The sequence below is a fragment of the Copadichromis virginalis genome, linkage group LG16 (genome assembly GCF_057382275.1).
Source record: "Copadichromis virginalis isolate Kocher_CV1m ecotype Utaka linkage group LG16, C_Virginalis_male_GT1.1, whole genome shotgun sequence".
In the NCBI taxonomy this organism is placed as follows: Eukaryota; Metazoa; Chordata; class Actinopteri; order Cichliformes; family Cichlidae; genus Copadichromis; species Copadichromis virginalis.
Window position 1 is genome coordinate 34,498,636 of NC_140633.1, and position 14,282 is coordinate 34,512,917.

At 39.0% G+C, this 14,282-nt stretch overlaps 1 protein-coding gene across 1 annotated transcript in view; it reads right to left on the bottom strand.

Moving 5' to 3' along the window:
• Nucleotides 1–248: 248 nt before the first annotated feature.
• The window catches only part of gpr39 (G protein-coupled receptor 39), a 45,317-nt gene continuing 31,283 nt past the window's right edge, over nt 249–14,282 (bottom strand). Inside the window, exon 2 of the mRNA XM_085434525.1 lies at nt 249–2,554. Within this exon, the coding sequence (XP_085290651.1) occupies nt 2,055–2,554 (500 nt within the window). The 3' untranslated portion in view covers nt 249–2,054. The remainder of the gene's footprint in view (nt 2,555–14,282) is intronic.

Genomic DNA, 14,282 nt, shown 5'->3' on the forward strand with positions numbered 1-14,282 from the left:
TTATGTTCTTCTGTGGTGAGCTGAATCTAACCTTTAAGCGAAAAGGCTGTATATGTCAATGAACATTTCTGAATTCATTTCACCTGCTTTGGTGCAAATCAAAGTGACAACAGGTGCACTCGAGAGGCAACGAGATGACCCCAGAAAAGGAGCAACACCTGGAAAACTGCTCCTGTGGGTTCTTCTCCAGCCCTGAGACAGAGACTTAATGCCCAAAGTGATGATGAAATCAGTCCGATTGACAGACGTGAGTTGGGTAGTATAATTTATTTAACTGAGTAATAGCACTGGGACATTTGTGTTTTTGACACTGAAAAAGGAAACAGTATTGGGATGATGTTCTTGTGTAAAAGACAGTTTTAAGATGCTAAAAGTACCGTGTAAAGGTTTCTTAGTTCAGTTAGGAACACTTTAGTCTAAAGTCACGTTAATTTATTTGTCACAATGAATTGAATTGTTCAAGTTCAAAGATTAGTTGCATAGTTACATTTATTCCAATATAAAAATGTATCTAAGATATGTACATACCTACACATTACAGAGTAAACAAATGAAATAATTAGGAGCCAGATTTAATCCTGAGTCGGCACAATTAAAGTTTCACAGTTTCTCATGTTTACGGCACAAAAACCAAAAGATTTCCCAACTTAACTCAGATTGTGAACTCCCTCTCTGTAATTGAGCTGGGTCGTGAACTCAGTTACTGCATTTTGCCAAACTACTCCAGGTCTAAACCGACTCCCCGTCAGGTCTAAGCATCAGTGAGGTTAGTAGACTAACACATTCAGTGTTAGTCTACTGTTAGAGTTCACCATTAAATATAAATGTAGAAACAGTCTAGAGTTAGTACAACCAAGTTTAAAAAAAAAAAATTCTAAAAAAAAAGTCACACAAATGTTCTGATTCAACACTGCAGCAGAATTCACCTGTAAGTGCTTTATATTTAATTCAGCTGCTGGCCTTTCACTCATCTTAAACATCGATTGACTAATTAACTTACACCTCTGGTATAAAAACTACGGACGGAACCACAGGGCACTTCACCCTTTGGTTTGTAAAATCCTTTTATCCTCTTTTCTGATGCTAATAATGATTATTATTTATTATTTATAAAATGCACTTAATGTTTTACTCAGTATGACCAAAAACTAGGTCATAAAGCCAGCAAAATATTATAGTCGCCCCCTGCTGGCCATTGAAAAGAATGCAGGTTTTTGTGTCGACTTCGCTTTTCAGGCTTCAAAGCTGGGCCCATCAAGTGTTACACCAAAGTCCAGCTATTCCAGATTAGCCAGAGACTGTGAGGTGTTGGCAAGTTAATATTAACCCCATTAGAACCCCAACATCATTGCATCAAAACACTTTTTCTAAGTTACTAATTCTAACCACTAGATTTCTATTTTTAATTTTTATTATAGATTCCAACTTTGACTACTCCCTGATTTGGGACCTCCCGCCCTTCTTGAACATAAAAGGAAAGCCTGACATGGATACAGCAGCATTAAGCGCCAGATGCAACATCAATTGAACCATATAAGGGATTAAAAAGCAGAGCTAGGCTTGTTGTGGTTTGCAAAGCAGCTTGCAGCTACTGTGCTAAAGCTAAGTACCCTAAATACTATTTCAGATTAATAGTTGATTGTGACCTTGCACTGACATCATGGCCTACCATAGCTAACAGTAGGGTTAATCAATGTTAAAATCCATTGCTATTTTACTGCATTTGCTCTTCTTGAAGGTTGGTGATCATAATGTGACTTTCAGTTTCATCTGTGGGCCAAAATATTGATAAAAAATCCCCTCTCTGGAATGCAGAACACAGACTACAGTCCTTAAACCCTCCAGTCTGTACCTTTAATTTTAACTGAAGCTCTGGGGTATTTAAGATTCTATATTATATTTTAACATTATCACTGGAGGTAAATGTCCTTTCGAGACACCCTGTGCTATGTTTTTTGTGTACTCAATAAACACAGCACAGGGTGTCTGCTCACTGAATACTTGTTACTGCATCCATGGATAAAGCAGTTTCTCCCACTGACTCGCACAACAGGCTATATTTCCGACTCTGATGGTACATTTCTATTCTTGAGCTCCAAGATTTGCTCTTCAGTCCCTATGATGGACGTCTGAGTATCCGTGCCCAGTCCCGAGTCATCTTGCGACTGAATTGTCGTAAAGGATGAAGGTGTTTCCTCTTTGGCGACGGTGGTGCGACTCGACCTATTTCGACGCAGTGACTTCAGCAGCAGGGGGCGTTGAAGGGATTGCATGGGGGCAGCCCTGAACTGCACGGTGGACTGATTTTTATGCACGATGGTAAGGTGACACCGCAGAACCTGCATGAATACGTCCCTGAACTGCCGCGAGGACAGGTTGTAGAGGAAAGGGTTGAGGACAGAGCTGAGGTAGAAGAAGGTGTCGGCCACGGGGTGGAGGATGACGTAGCTCCGGAAGTAGGTAATGGTCCAGTTGGATTTGGGCATAGCGGCCATCATAAGACGGCGAATCTGGTTGGGAAGCCAGCATACCATCAAGGATCCAACAATGAGAACTAAAGAAAAACACAAAAAGAATAAATATAAGAGAAGTGATGACTTTTTTAAAACTCTCGTGTCTGTCAATATCATATAATAATTTTAAAAAGACAGGAAACAAGACAAAACATTTAATATGCTACATGTTTGTTAAAAAGAAAATATGTTTAATCAAACTTACTCAAAGGAAGGGTGACGAGCTAAAACACCACCTTTATTCTTTAAAAAGCTATGTTCTTGATATTTTACTTTATTCATAACAGTTTTTCACCTTTATTCCCAAAAAAGTATTTCAACTTTACCCTTGAAATGTAATACTAATGTTGATAATGATAAGAAAATGAAATATCGCAATAGAATATGGGGGGAAAGCGCACGTGCAGTGCCTTTGTTTTTATACGCACATGGAGGAAAAAGCGTGCCGGCGACGGGGAATGAGAAGGGCGAAAGCGGATCGTTGAATGAAACGGATGAACCAGAATTGGTTTGTAAAAATGCTGCAACTTCAGTGGTGTGGAACTGGTTTAGCTTTCGTCCGTCAGATACACAACAAAGCACTGTTTTTGGTAGAGCATGCTAGCGGGCCATCGTTATTACCGTGTTTTTCGAAAATATGGCACACTTAAAATCAATCCTTTGATTTTTCTGAAAATCAACAGTGCCCTTTATAATCCTGTGTGCCTTATGTGTTAATTCTGTTTGTTTACTGACCTCGAAACAATTTTATGTACACGGCGCGCGAAAATCTGTCAAATGTTTTAGTACGACTTTGCTAAGCTACGAAGCCGCACGGCTTGATGGGTTGTCGGAGCATTACGGCTATCGTAGGCAGGAGCCTCGCAGAGTGATACGTACTGTGTTTTAACATAATATTACCGTATTGTGTGTGTATAACCTCTTTTTAAGTTTTGTGGATATTATACATGGTTATGCTGAGGATATGTCAGCCAGTTTCCACTGGAAATGCCTTTTGGTTAAACTGTCAGCAAGGAATTTGCATTTGCACTGTTAAATTTTTATATAGCTTTAATGCACATTTAAAAAAAACAGCTGCTTGTTTAAGTGAAAATACATTGATGGGTTTGTTTGTTTGTTTTTTTTTGCACTAATAAAGTTGTGGAATTGTAAAGTATTTTGTCTAGTGCCAATTATATCGTCAGTTATATCGTTATCGCAAATTTTCAAATGTATATCGTGATAAATATTTTTGGTCATATCGCCCTGCTCTACTTGAAATGCAATCCCAATTCCAAAAGAGCTGGTAAATGGTAAATAATAAATTCTCATAAATTCATAATTTATTCACAGCGTAACACCAATCAAAACTGAGAAAATTTAGCTGATGTTTTATCTATGCATTGCAGTTACATTAATAATTAAAATTGAATTATACATATTAGTGCATTTGTGTCAATTTATTTTAGAGGACAACTTTAATTATTCGTTATGTAGATTGGTTAACCAATTTATTTTTATATATTTATTAGTGCTGTCAAAATTATCGCGTTAATTGTTAAGATCAACGCGAAATGTTTAATGCATTAAAAAAATTTAACGCTGATTTTGTTTTTTTATTAATTTCCTGTAATCTAAGACCTTTAAATTCATGAGCACCTCTGGAGGAGGGGGCAACAGTGTGCTATGCTGGCGTTTGGCCTGACAGAAATGATTAGAAGAAGAAGAAGTGACACCATGCTACTATCTAGCTAACACTAGCTAACACACGCAAGCATGGACGAGGGCGGACTTTTGGGTGGAAAGTTTCTCTTTAAGAAGTTGCCTGATGGCTTGTTGGACAAAACGAGAGTAAGATGCACAATTTGCAACGCTGAATTCAAGTACCACAGAAGCAGTTCATCACTGGCGTATCACCTGAGAGCAAAACACCCAACTGAATCCACCTCTACGGGACCTCGCCAGTCTACGCTTCAGGAGTATGGTGCTTGTGGACGAATAACAAAAAATGTGAGAGAAAAGGTAACCAATTCCTTGGTTGTTTGGATAGCTAAAAACTGCCGACCAGTTAGCATAGTAGAAGATGATGGACTGAGAGAAGTCATTCGTGCTGCATCAGGAGATGAGTGTTACAATCTGCCCTCGAGAGGAACCATTGTGTCGAGACTGCACACTTTGTATGGGGACCAGAGGGCTCAGCAGTCCAGCAAGCTTGTGCAAGTAAGGAATGTCGCTCTCACCGGAGACCACTGGACTTCGGTGAACAACGATAATTACTTAAAATATAAAGAATAAAAAAATGTAATTGGAGCCAGGCTATTAATAAAGTAATTGAGATTAATCGCAATTAATAACAGAAAATTGTGAGATTAGTTAGTTAATTTTTTTTAATCTATTGACAGCACTAATATTTATTTAAGTTTAGAAATCTATAAAAAAATTGCTTGACACTACAAATTATATTAATTATTATGCAAACTTTTTTACAGCAAATACAATAAACTTAAATATTTCATATTATATATAATAAAAAATGAGCAAACAAAAAAAAAACCAACTGATTCCAGTTTTGGCTTTTTCTCCCGCTACACCAGCGCTGATGTGGAGGTCTGAGCGGTGACACCTATTCAGTCTGACGTCACTAGCCGTGTCTGGACCTAAACTCCGCTGCAGGTCCATATATCAAACGATCACTATGGCATTACTGAGAGTTGAAAAACTGTCTAAAGTCTTTCATCTTTAATAAAATGATCAGCATTCTGCTCTACCAGGTGTAACAATTGAGTTTAACATCCAGGCATCCATGAAAACGGAATTTATGACATTTAACGGAGTTAGAAGTTAGCAGGGAGTTAGCAAACTAGCTTCTATCTAAATACAATATAGCATGTCCTGACTGCGGGGTTTTGGAAACAAATTAAAACGTACAGCTCTGCTATCACTTCCAGCATAAATGAAGACAGAAAACTAAACAGCAGTGACGTTTGTAGGGTTACTGAAGTTAGGCTAGCTGGTATATAATGATGTGCTACGTGACTGCTAGCAACACAGCTATGTTAGCATAATATAAACAAGCTAACTTTTTTCCCACTCGATAAAAGTTAACGTGAGTGTTCTCGGTGGTCAGGAACAAATGTAATCGCATGGCAGGATGCTGTAAAAGGACCAAACTTCAGGAGAACAACTGAGATAATCCATCCACAATATGAGGTTAGTCATTCATATACTGCTGCATGGGCTGGGCTGTAGTTACATCCTAAGGTTTTAAAAACTGAGCTTAAATAAATTAGCGGTAATAAAAGCCGAGGGAGGTCAACAGTGATCACTGACTGTTTTAGGAGCTTTTTGAAATTAAATAGAAGAAAATACATAACATTAAACATGTTAACAACACAAAAGCCATATTAAACGCAGACTACTTTAGGCCCGGAAGTAGGATTCGTCACGTCATCACTTAACAATCAGATTGTTCAGGATGATGACAAACAGTCGCAAATTTGTTCACCAACCTTGTCGGTAGTAAAATATTATCTGAACCAGTGTTAGTTTGTCTTTATCTTGCGAGCTGGTTGTTTACATTAACACAGAATTATTTGACTCTATTTCTAAAGCTATAAGCTTCACATCATTTGGATCTTAATGGATCAACCTACATTTTCATGCACTGTTACGTGCCAAGAGATGTGGCTTTGCTTTTGTGTTCTATTTATCTTTCAGGTGTCAAGCCTCCACCTATTGGCCAGTTCGAAGTTGATTGGCATGTGTCTATTGGCTGGTCTGGGCCCAGTTGGCCAATCACACGCCAAGGATCACTACAAATGAGCAGCTCCCTGGCCAGCTGGTGGTTGCTGGCTTCTGCTATGACAAACATTTGCGAACAGGTGTCTTTATAGTATGTGTGGTGGGAGGCTGGGCAGGTAAGCTGGGGTACCCTATACACTGATTGCAGGTGTTAAACTGTTAGACACACTAGGGTATGTGGTTGATGCCACTTTTGTATGTTTTCACTGACCTTTTGTCGAGCAGCTAGGTAGGCCTTTTGTTTTGCATTTTTGTTTTAGTTAGGCCCTGGGAGCTCTCGACCTCTTTTTGTTTTATTACTTTCTTTGATTTGGTTCAACCGCCCAGTCCTCCTCCCCCACCTTTTTTCTTATAGATTCCACTAAATCCTGCCTAATTCTTAACTGTCCTGTTGTCATCCTCCTCCATTGATTGTGGTTGTCCGGTGTTGCTGTCTCCTTCCTGCCTTTGCCACCACCATGGTGGGGGGTATGGAACGCCAGGACTGCCATAATGAATTAATTAAATACACCATTAAATAATTAATTAAATGTGGCAATAATTAATTAAAATTGGAATTAATTAATTAAATAAATAGTTATGACACATGTAATTAATTAATTATTGACACATTTAATTAATTATTTATGTATTTCACATTTTAATTAATTATTGACACATGTAATTAATTAATTATTGACACATTTAATTAATTATTTATGTATTTCACATTTTAATTAATTATTGACACATTTAATTAATTATTGACACATTTAATTAATTATTTAATGATATATTTATTTATTTCATTTTGGCAGTCCTGACGCCTGGCTCTCGTCATGAAATAATTTTATCTGTCAGCCTCACCCATCAAACTCAGGGGGCGGGGTTAACGCTGCCCATGCAGCTTCTCTAACATTTGATTGGTTGCCGTGCAAAGTAAGTCAAAACAGGTCGATCCTAGAAAATCGATTGCTTGTGTAGACTTGGGGCAGCCAGTTATCCCAGAATGCAGATCAAATCACAAGCAGCAATGGTGGTGGTGTAGTTTTAAAATACCCCGTTTTTCTGTCACCAGCTACACTTTTAACAGTGTTTTAGCCGCGAATGTCGCGACGTATGTCTGGTCAGGTTGTCAACATAGAACATGTTTGCAAAAGTGCTCAGATGTTTTCAGAGATTTCACTAGCTCTGCTAACAGTTAGCATGCAGAGTGCACCGAGGGGGTTACGTTAACCGGTTTGTTTACATATTCCACTCTCCGTGTTCCACATGTTGCATTCGCAGATTCTCATTTTCACCGAACGATCGTCTCTTTCCGCCTGGTCTTGTGTCTCTGTGCTTCTGTAACATAAAGAACGAGCTGACATTTTTCTCACGAAACCAGCGATCAGCTCAACAGACCCTCAGTTTACCTGCATGCATCCTCCTCCTCATCTGTCAGCTGTTTAACACCTGCTGCTAATTCAAGAAACACGCCTAGTTACCTGGTGATAGTCACAGTTTAACTGGGCAGCCGGTGCTCGATATAACGCAATGTCAGCGCATTTTTCTGCACAAGATAAGTAAATATAGTGTTTTCCCCGAGCGCAGAGCTGCTGGAGCTCGTTTCCTTACAGAGCACTTTATAGGCGAACACCTTTATCAGCGGCTGATGTCCAATCACCGGCACACAGCTTTCAAACCTCAGCTGAGTTTTAGCTCTCAGTGGTTAAACGCTGGACTTCATTCACTCAGGTTCTGTCTGTCGGGTCACGTTTACTTCGCTGTTTTATTTACAACTGAGCAAATCGGTTTGGCTGAGGTTAAAGTTACGTTTCATAACTGCATAGTTTCACAGACGTTTAATGGTTCACTGGCACATGTGTTAGACTGAACTATCATCTAAATATCATCTGTTTTTTAATAGTTATTCAACTGTATTCTAAGCACCAGCTGTCTGGTAGAATGTGATTTTTTTTCTCTCTCTGTTGGCAGAGGTATAAAAATGCGCAGGAAAATCTGACGTGCATGGCAAACTTCACCGACGATATTTAGGGAGGAATAAACACACATCAAACATAAATGAACCATTTGTCTGTCTCCATAATTGAGAGAATTTTCTCTTCTTATGTCAACACACTCTCTCTTTTTTTCTTTTTTTTTTTTTTTTTTTTTGCTTTTTCGGTCATGTTATGTTTACCTGTCAAAGGCTTGTTACAAACTATGAAACACATTGTGCAGACTTCTGGATGTTAGAAGAAAACTAATACTGCTCATGAATGAGACTAAAGGCAGGAAGGTGTCCTTTAAAACTAAACATGTTAATAGGACCTCCCTGTTTATATCATAGTTTATGATATAGCACGTGTATTTCAGTAATAGCCTGCTGAGGCCACTATACAGTGGGGCAAAAAAGTATTTAGTCAGCCACCGATTGTGCAAGTTCCCCCACCTAAAACGATGACAGAGGTCAGTAATTTGCACCAGAGGTACACTTCAACTGTGAGAGACAGAATGTGAAAAAAAAATCCATGAATCCACATGGTAGGATTTGTAAAGAATTTATTCGTAAATCAGGGTGGAAAATAAGTATTTGGTCAATAACAAAAATACAACTCAATACTTTATAACATAACCTTTGTTGGCAATAACAGAGGTCAAACGTTTACTATAGGTCTTTACCAGGTTTGCACACACAGTAGCTGGTATTTTGGCCCATTCCTCCATGCAGATCTTCTCGAGAGCAGTGATGTTTTGGGGCTGTCGCCGAGCAACACGGACTTTCAACTCCCGCCACAGATTTTCTATGGGGTTGAGGTCTGGAGACTGGCTAGGCCACTCCAGGACTTTCAAATGCTTCTTACGGAGCCACTCCTTTGTTGCCCGGGCGGTGTGTTTTGGATCATTGTCATGTTGGAAGACCCAGCCTCGTTTCATCTTCAAAGTTCTCACTGATGGAAGGAGGTTTTGGCTCAAAATCTCACGATACATGGCCCCATTCATTCTGTCCTTAACACGGATCAGTCGTCCTGTCCCCTTGGCAGAAAAACAGCCCCATAGCATGATGTTTCCACCCCCATGCTTCACAGTAGGTATGGTGTTCTTGGGATGCAACTCAGTATTCTTCTTCCTCCAAACACGACGAGTTGAGTTTATACCAAAAAGTTCTACTTTGGTTTCATCTGACCACATGACAATCTCCCAATCCTCTGCTGTATCATCCATGTGCTCTCTGGCAAACTTCAGACGGGCCTGGACATGCACTGGCTTCAGCAGCGGAACACGTCTGGCACTGCGGGATTTGATTCCCTGCCGTTGTAGTGTGTTACTGATGGTGACCTTTGTTACTTTGGTCCCAGCTCTCTGCAGGTCATTCACCAGGTCCCCCCGTGTGGTTCTGGGATCTTTGCTCACCGTTCTCATGATCATTTTGACCCCACGGGATGAGATCTTGCGTGGAGCCCCAGATCGAGGGAGATTATCAGTGGTCTTGTATGTCTTCCATTTTCTGATGATTGCTCCCACAGTTGATTTTTTCACACCAAGCTGCTTGCCTATTGTAGATTCACTCTTCCCAGTCTGGTGCAGGTCTACAATACTTTTCCTGGTGTCCTTCGAAAGCTCTTTGGTCTTGGCCATGGCGGAGTTTGGAGTCTGACTGTTTGAGGCTGTGGACAGGTGTCTTTTATACAGATGATGAGTTCAAACAGGTGCCATTCATACAGGTAACGAGTGGGGGACAGAAAAGCTTCTTACAGAAGACGTTACAGGTCTGTGAGAGCCAGAGATTTTCCTTGTTTGAGGTGACCAAATACTTATTTTACACCCTGATTTACGAATAAATTCTTTACAAATCCTACCATGTGAATTCATGGATTTTTTTTTTCACATTCTGTCTCTCACAGTTGAAGTGTACCTCTGGTGCAAATTACTGACCTCTGTCATCATTTTAAGTGGGGGAACTTGCACAATCGGTGGCTGACTAAATACTTTTTTGCCCCACTGTACGTGCTGGCCTCATATCAAATGTGAAGGCAGACTGAGTCTATGTTTGACGTTTTTTATATCTAATCTTCCTTTTCAAACATTTAAACAGCAGCGAGTATGCAGCTGAGGGAATACAAATTCAAATTGTCGGAACAGGTTTGCTCGTTTCTTGGATTCATTTGGTGATTTATTAAATGTATAACTGTTATTCTAATCTGCTGCTGAGTCTCTTACACTTTTCTTTATGCTGTATATTTTCACGTCTCTGGAATAGTTGGCAGTTAGATAGTCAGCTGGGAAACTTTGTGTTAACTCATGGAGCTGAGGATATCGTGGATATGCTGACCTCGCTGCGTGGTGTACAGAGCGAGGTCAGCATGATTAATATTCACAATAAAAATATTAGCCGAACATCATGAAGTCTGTATGTGTTTCATAGTGTCGAACAACCTTTGTACAGTTAAAGCCAGCAGTTACTACATGACGGAAACACCAACGTTATCTCTTTTATGTGTTTATACACAGGTCACGCTGATTACTGAACAAAAACCCAAAGATCAGATGTTAAACAGATTTATTTGCTCTCTCTCCTCCTTAAACATGTTTTTAATGTTAGTTATAATTCAGAATTGGCGACTGAAACACGTAGGACACATAAGAACATCAGGAAATAAAACATCGATAAATATAACCTCAGTAAAAGAAGTCAGCGGGGGTTACTACAGCTGTGTACCGGGGCCTGCGCTTTGTCGGTGGGATTGCTTGCGAGGCGAGCGGGTCTATCCCACGCTTTGCCGTGAGACTGGGCAGACATCTCCGAAATCATCGAAACACTTTTGCAAAGAGGCTGTATCTTGACAAACCGACCAGACACATGAAGATTAAACCACTACATTCTCGGCTAAAAAAATATTAAAACGGTATTTGGTAACACACAAACAGGGTTTTTCAAAGCTCAGTTCTGTTAGCTTCCACATGCCGGTTGTTGTGTGCTAGAAACAATGGCCACCAGGCCAAAGCAATGGTTTTGACTCGATCAGCGTTAACCCCGCCCCCTGAGTTTGATGGGTGAGGCTGACAGATAAAATTATTTCATGATGAGAGCCAGGCGTCAGGACTGCCAAAATGAAATAAATAAATATATCATTAAATAATTAATTAAATGTGTCAATAATTAATTAAATGTGTCAATAATTAATTAAAATGTGAAATACATAAATAATTAATTACATGTGTCAATAATTAATTAATTACATGTGTCAATAATTAATTAATTACATGTGTCAATAATTAATTAATTACATGTGTCAATAATTAATTAATTACATGTGTCAATAATTAATTAAATGTGAAATACATAAATAATTAATTAAATGTGTCAATTAATTAATTACATGTGTCATAACTATTTATTTAATTAATTAATTCCAATTTTAATTAATTATTGCCACATTTAATTAATTATTTAATGGTGTATTTAATTAATTCATTATGGCAGTCCTGGCGTTCCATAGGGGGGGACGTAACATGCACAAATCAATCCACAGACCTAATGGGAGGTTTCCTGTTTTAAGTTACAATCCATTCACATGGCAGCAATACAATGACATTTAATAAATGTAAAAATATACAGAGAGCACATTTAAGTGAAATATCTGAATATACCACTGCAATTACTCACACTTCATCATTCATGAAGTGTGAATTCATGAAGAGTTCAGTCATGCCCTGAACTCTCTGAAAGGACAAACACACCCTCGGTCTCTCTTCTGCTGTTTATCCGTCTCCCTACAGTGTTTTTAATGGGGATTAAGCTGCAACCAAACAGCCTTTCTGCATTCACAAAATTATCTGATGTGAGACAAATGCTTCCTGCTGAGGAGCACAAACATAAACACATTCATGTATAACACCATGTCCAAAGACGCTGGGTGGGGGAATCATCCATCCTGATATTATTAAGAGATGAAAAGGGAGAATAAAAAAACTGAAAAATCAGTCTGTGTTTCTCACATGCAGACTAAGTGCACTCATTAGTGTTTGTTTATAAAGGTTCAGGTTCAGTTTAATGCTAATCTCAAGTGTCAGTGAGCTTTGATCCCTTGCAGCCTGTCTTAAGGTTTGCCAGTGATGTTAGAGACTTTATAAAGAGATGTCAATAGTTCAAAATAAAGACATCAAGGGCATTGCCTCAGAAAACCTGACAGAAATTTGGGAATTCTGGCAGCCTGAAATGCATTTTAATGGGCCTTTTGGGCTGAAGTTCCTCTGTTTTATATCCCATCTTATCTTAGACTAAAAACATGAGCGCCTGAAGCATGTGTCGTGTTTTGTTTTGTTTTTAAAAAAAGCTGCATTAACTTATCTGTCACATTTACAAGCCAAAAAAGTGAAAGTGAATATATGTTGTTTGTTGTTTTTATAGCCTAGCCTCAATGTATGGCAATGTCAGTCTTACAGACGCCAAGGTTTAATGGACCAAATCGACAAACTAAAAGTAGTATGAAAAGACATTTTACTTCACTAAAACTTTACTTTTTTTTAAACAACAGTAACTAAAATTGCATTTTGAACTCAGAAAAGTACATTTTAATTTCAAAATGACCAAATTGGTTATTGCAACCAGCTTAGGGAGGCCCCGATGGGTGGGTCAGCCCCTTTCAAATCATGTTTATGTTTTAACATCTATAATGAACTTCTGAAAAACATGCCCATATTTTAATAATTAACACAATTAACAGAACAAAATAATCAACACAAACTGGAAATGTTTGTGTTGCATTTTTCGGTTGGGGCACACACTTCAGTTTCACTACAGCGCAGAGAACAGCTGGACAGAGTTTGTTACTTCCATTCAAACTATGACCGCAGTAATATGCTAGCGACCAAAGCTAGGGGAATGCACATTTTTCCCTAGTGACAGATGCTGACCAGGGGATCATTTAGCCATCAACCTCTCACAGCAGCTCCAGGAGTATTCACTTTTCCCTTGCAACCGGTGGTTGGTCATTGACTAGTTTTGAGGCCATGACCACCATGTTTATCAGGTCGTTAAGCAGTGATCGTCTGTCAAGAACATGGGTGCATGCTAACACTGAAGTACCTATAACTGATGCTCTACGAGGCTCATTCGTAGACATAAAATGTCCACATATATATATTTACCTTCAACCTGGAATGAAACTTTACCTTCTTTGGATGTGTTTCTCTTTGTCCTTCTTACAGCTGTTACAGAGTTTTTAAAAAATAACTGACAGGGAGCTGTGGTCAGATCCCTGCTAAGCTGAATGACTGAACTGAACTTTTCGGTTGTGGCTGCTGTTGGCGATTTTATCCTGTGTTTTAAAAAATGCAGCTTGCTAATCAAATATATCCAAATATGGTCACTTCTACCTTCTACAAAAACGTTAAGGCTTCAAAATACAGAATCCAGATGTCCGCCTTTAATAAACAGTTTGCTGTCTGTTTTTGCTGACCCCATCAGATGCATGTGTCTTATTTTCCAGACACAGACACTAATTTTTCATGACGCCCTGCAGCTTCATGTCGGGTCTCGCCATGTACAAACACAGCTTCGCTGCAGGACCTGAGGCTGGTCAGGTCAGGTCAGGTCAGTTATCTGTGACGGACACAGATAAAAACAACTTTAGAGATTCATGTTGCTCTGAGTCATTTCTCCTTGACACTTTGGTAGATAATTAGACCCTCTCGGGTAATTTAAAGTGTCTTTTTATTAAAAATATCTGGAAATATATTCTCTTTATGACCTTCTCCAGATTCCAAAAACAATTTGGTCAGCTGGCCAAAGCAATTTATTTAATAAGTGACAACACTGTCATCTTCACCTTCAGAGCGCACTGAGAAAAGGGTTTGCAGTCAAGTGTGAAGGGAGGCAGAAAGAGAATTCAAGTCTGATTTTATGGTATTATGTTAAAAAAAATGGTGGATTAATCTAGTTGAAGCTGGACCTTGAGAACCGAAGGGGCATCCAATTGATTAATGGGTTGATGAGGTCATAACAGTAACTGCAGGTGTTGTACT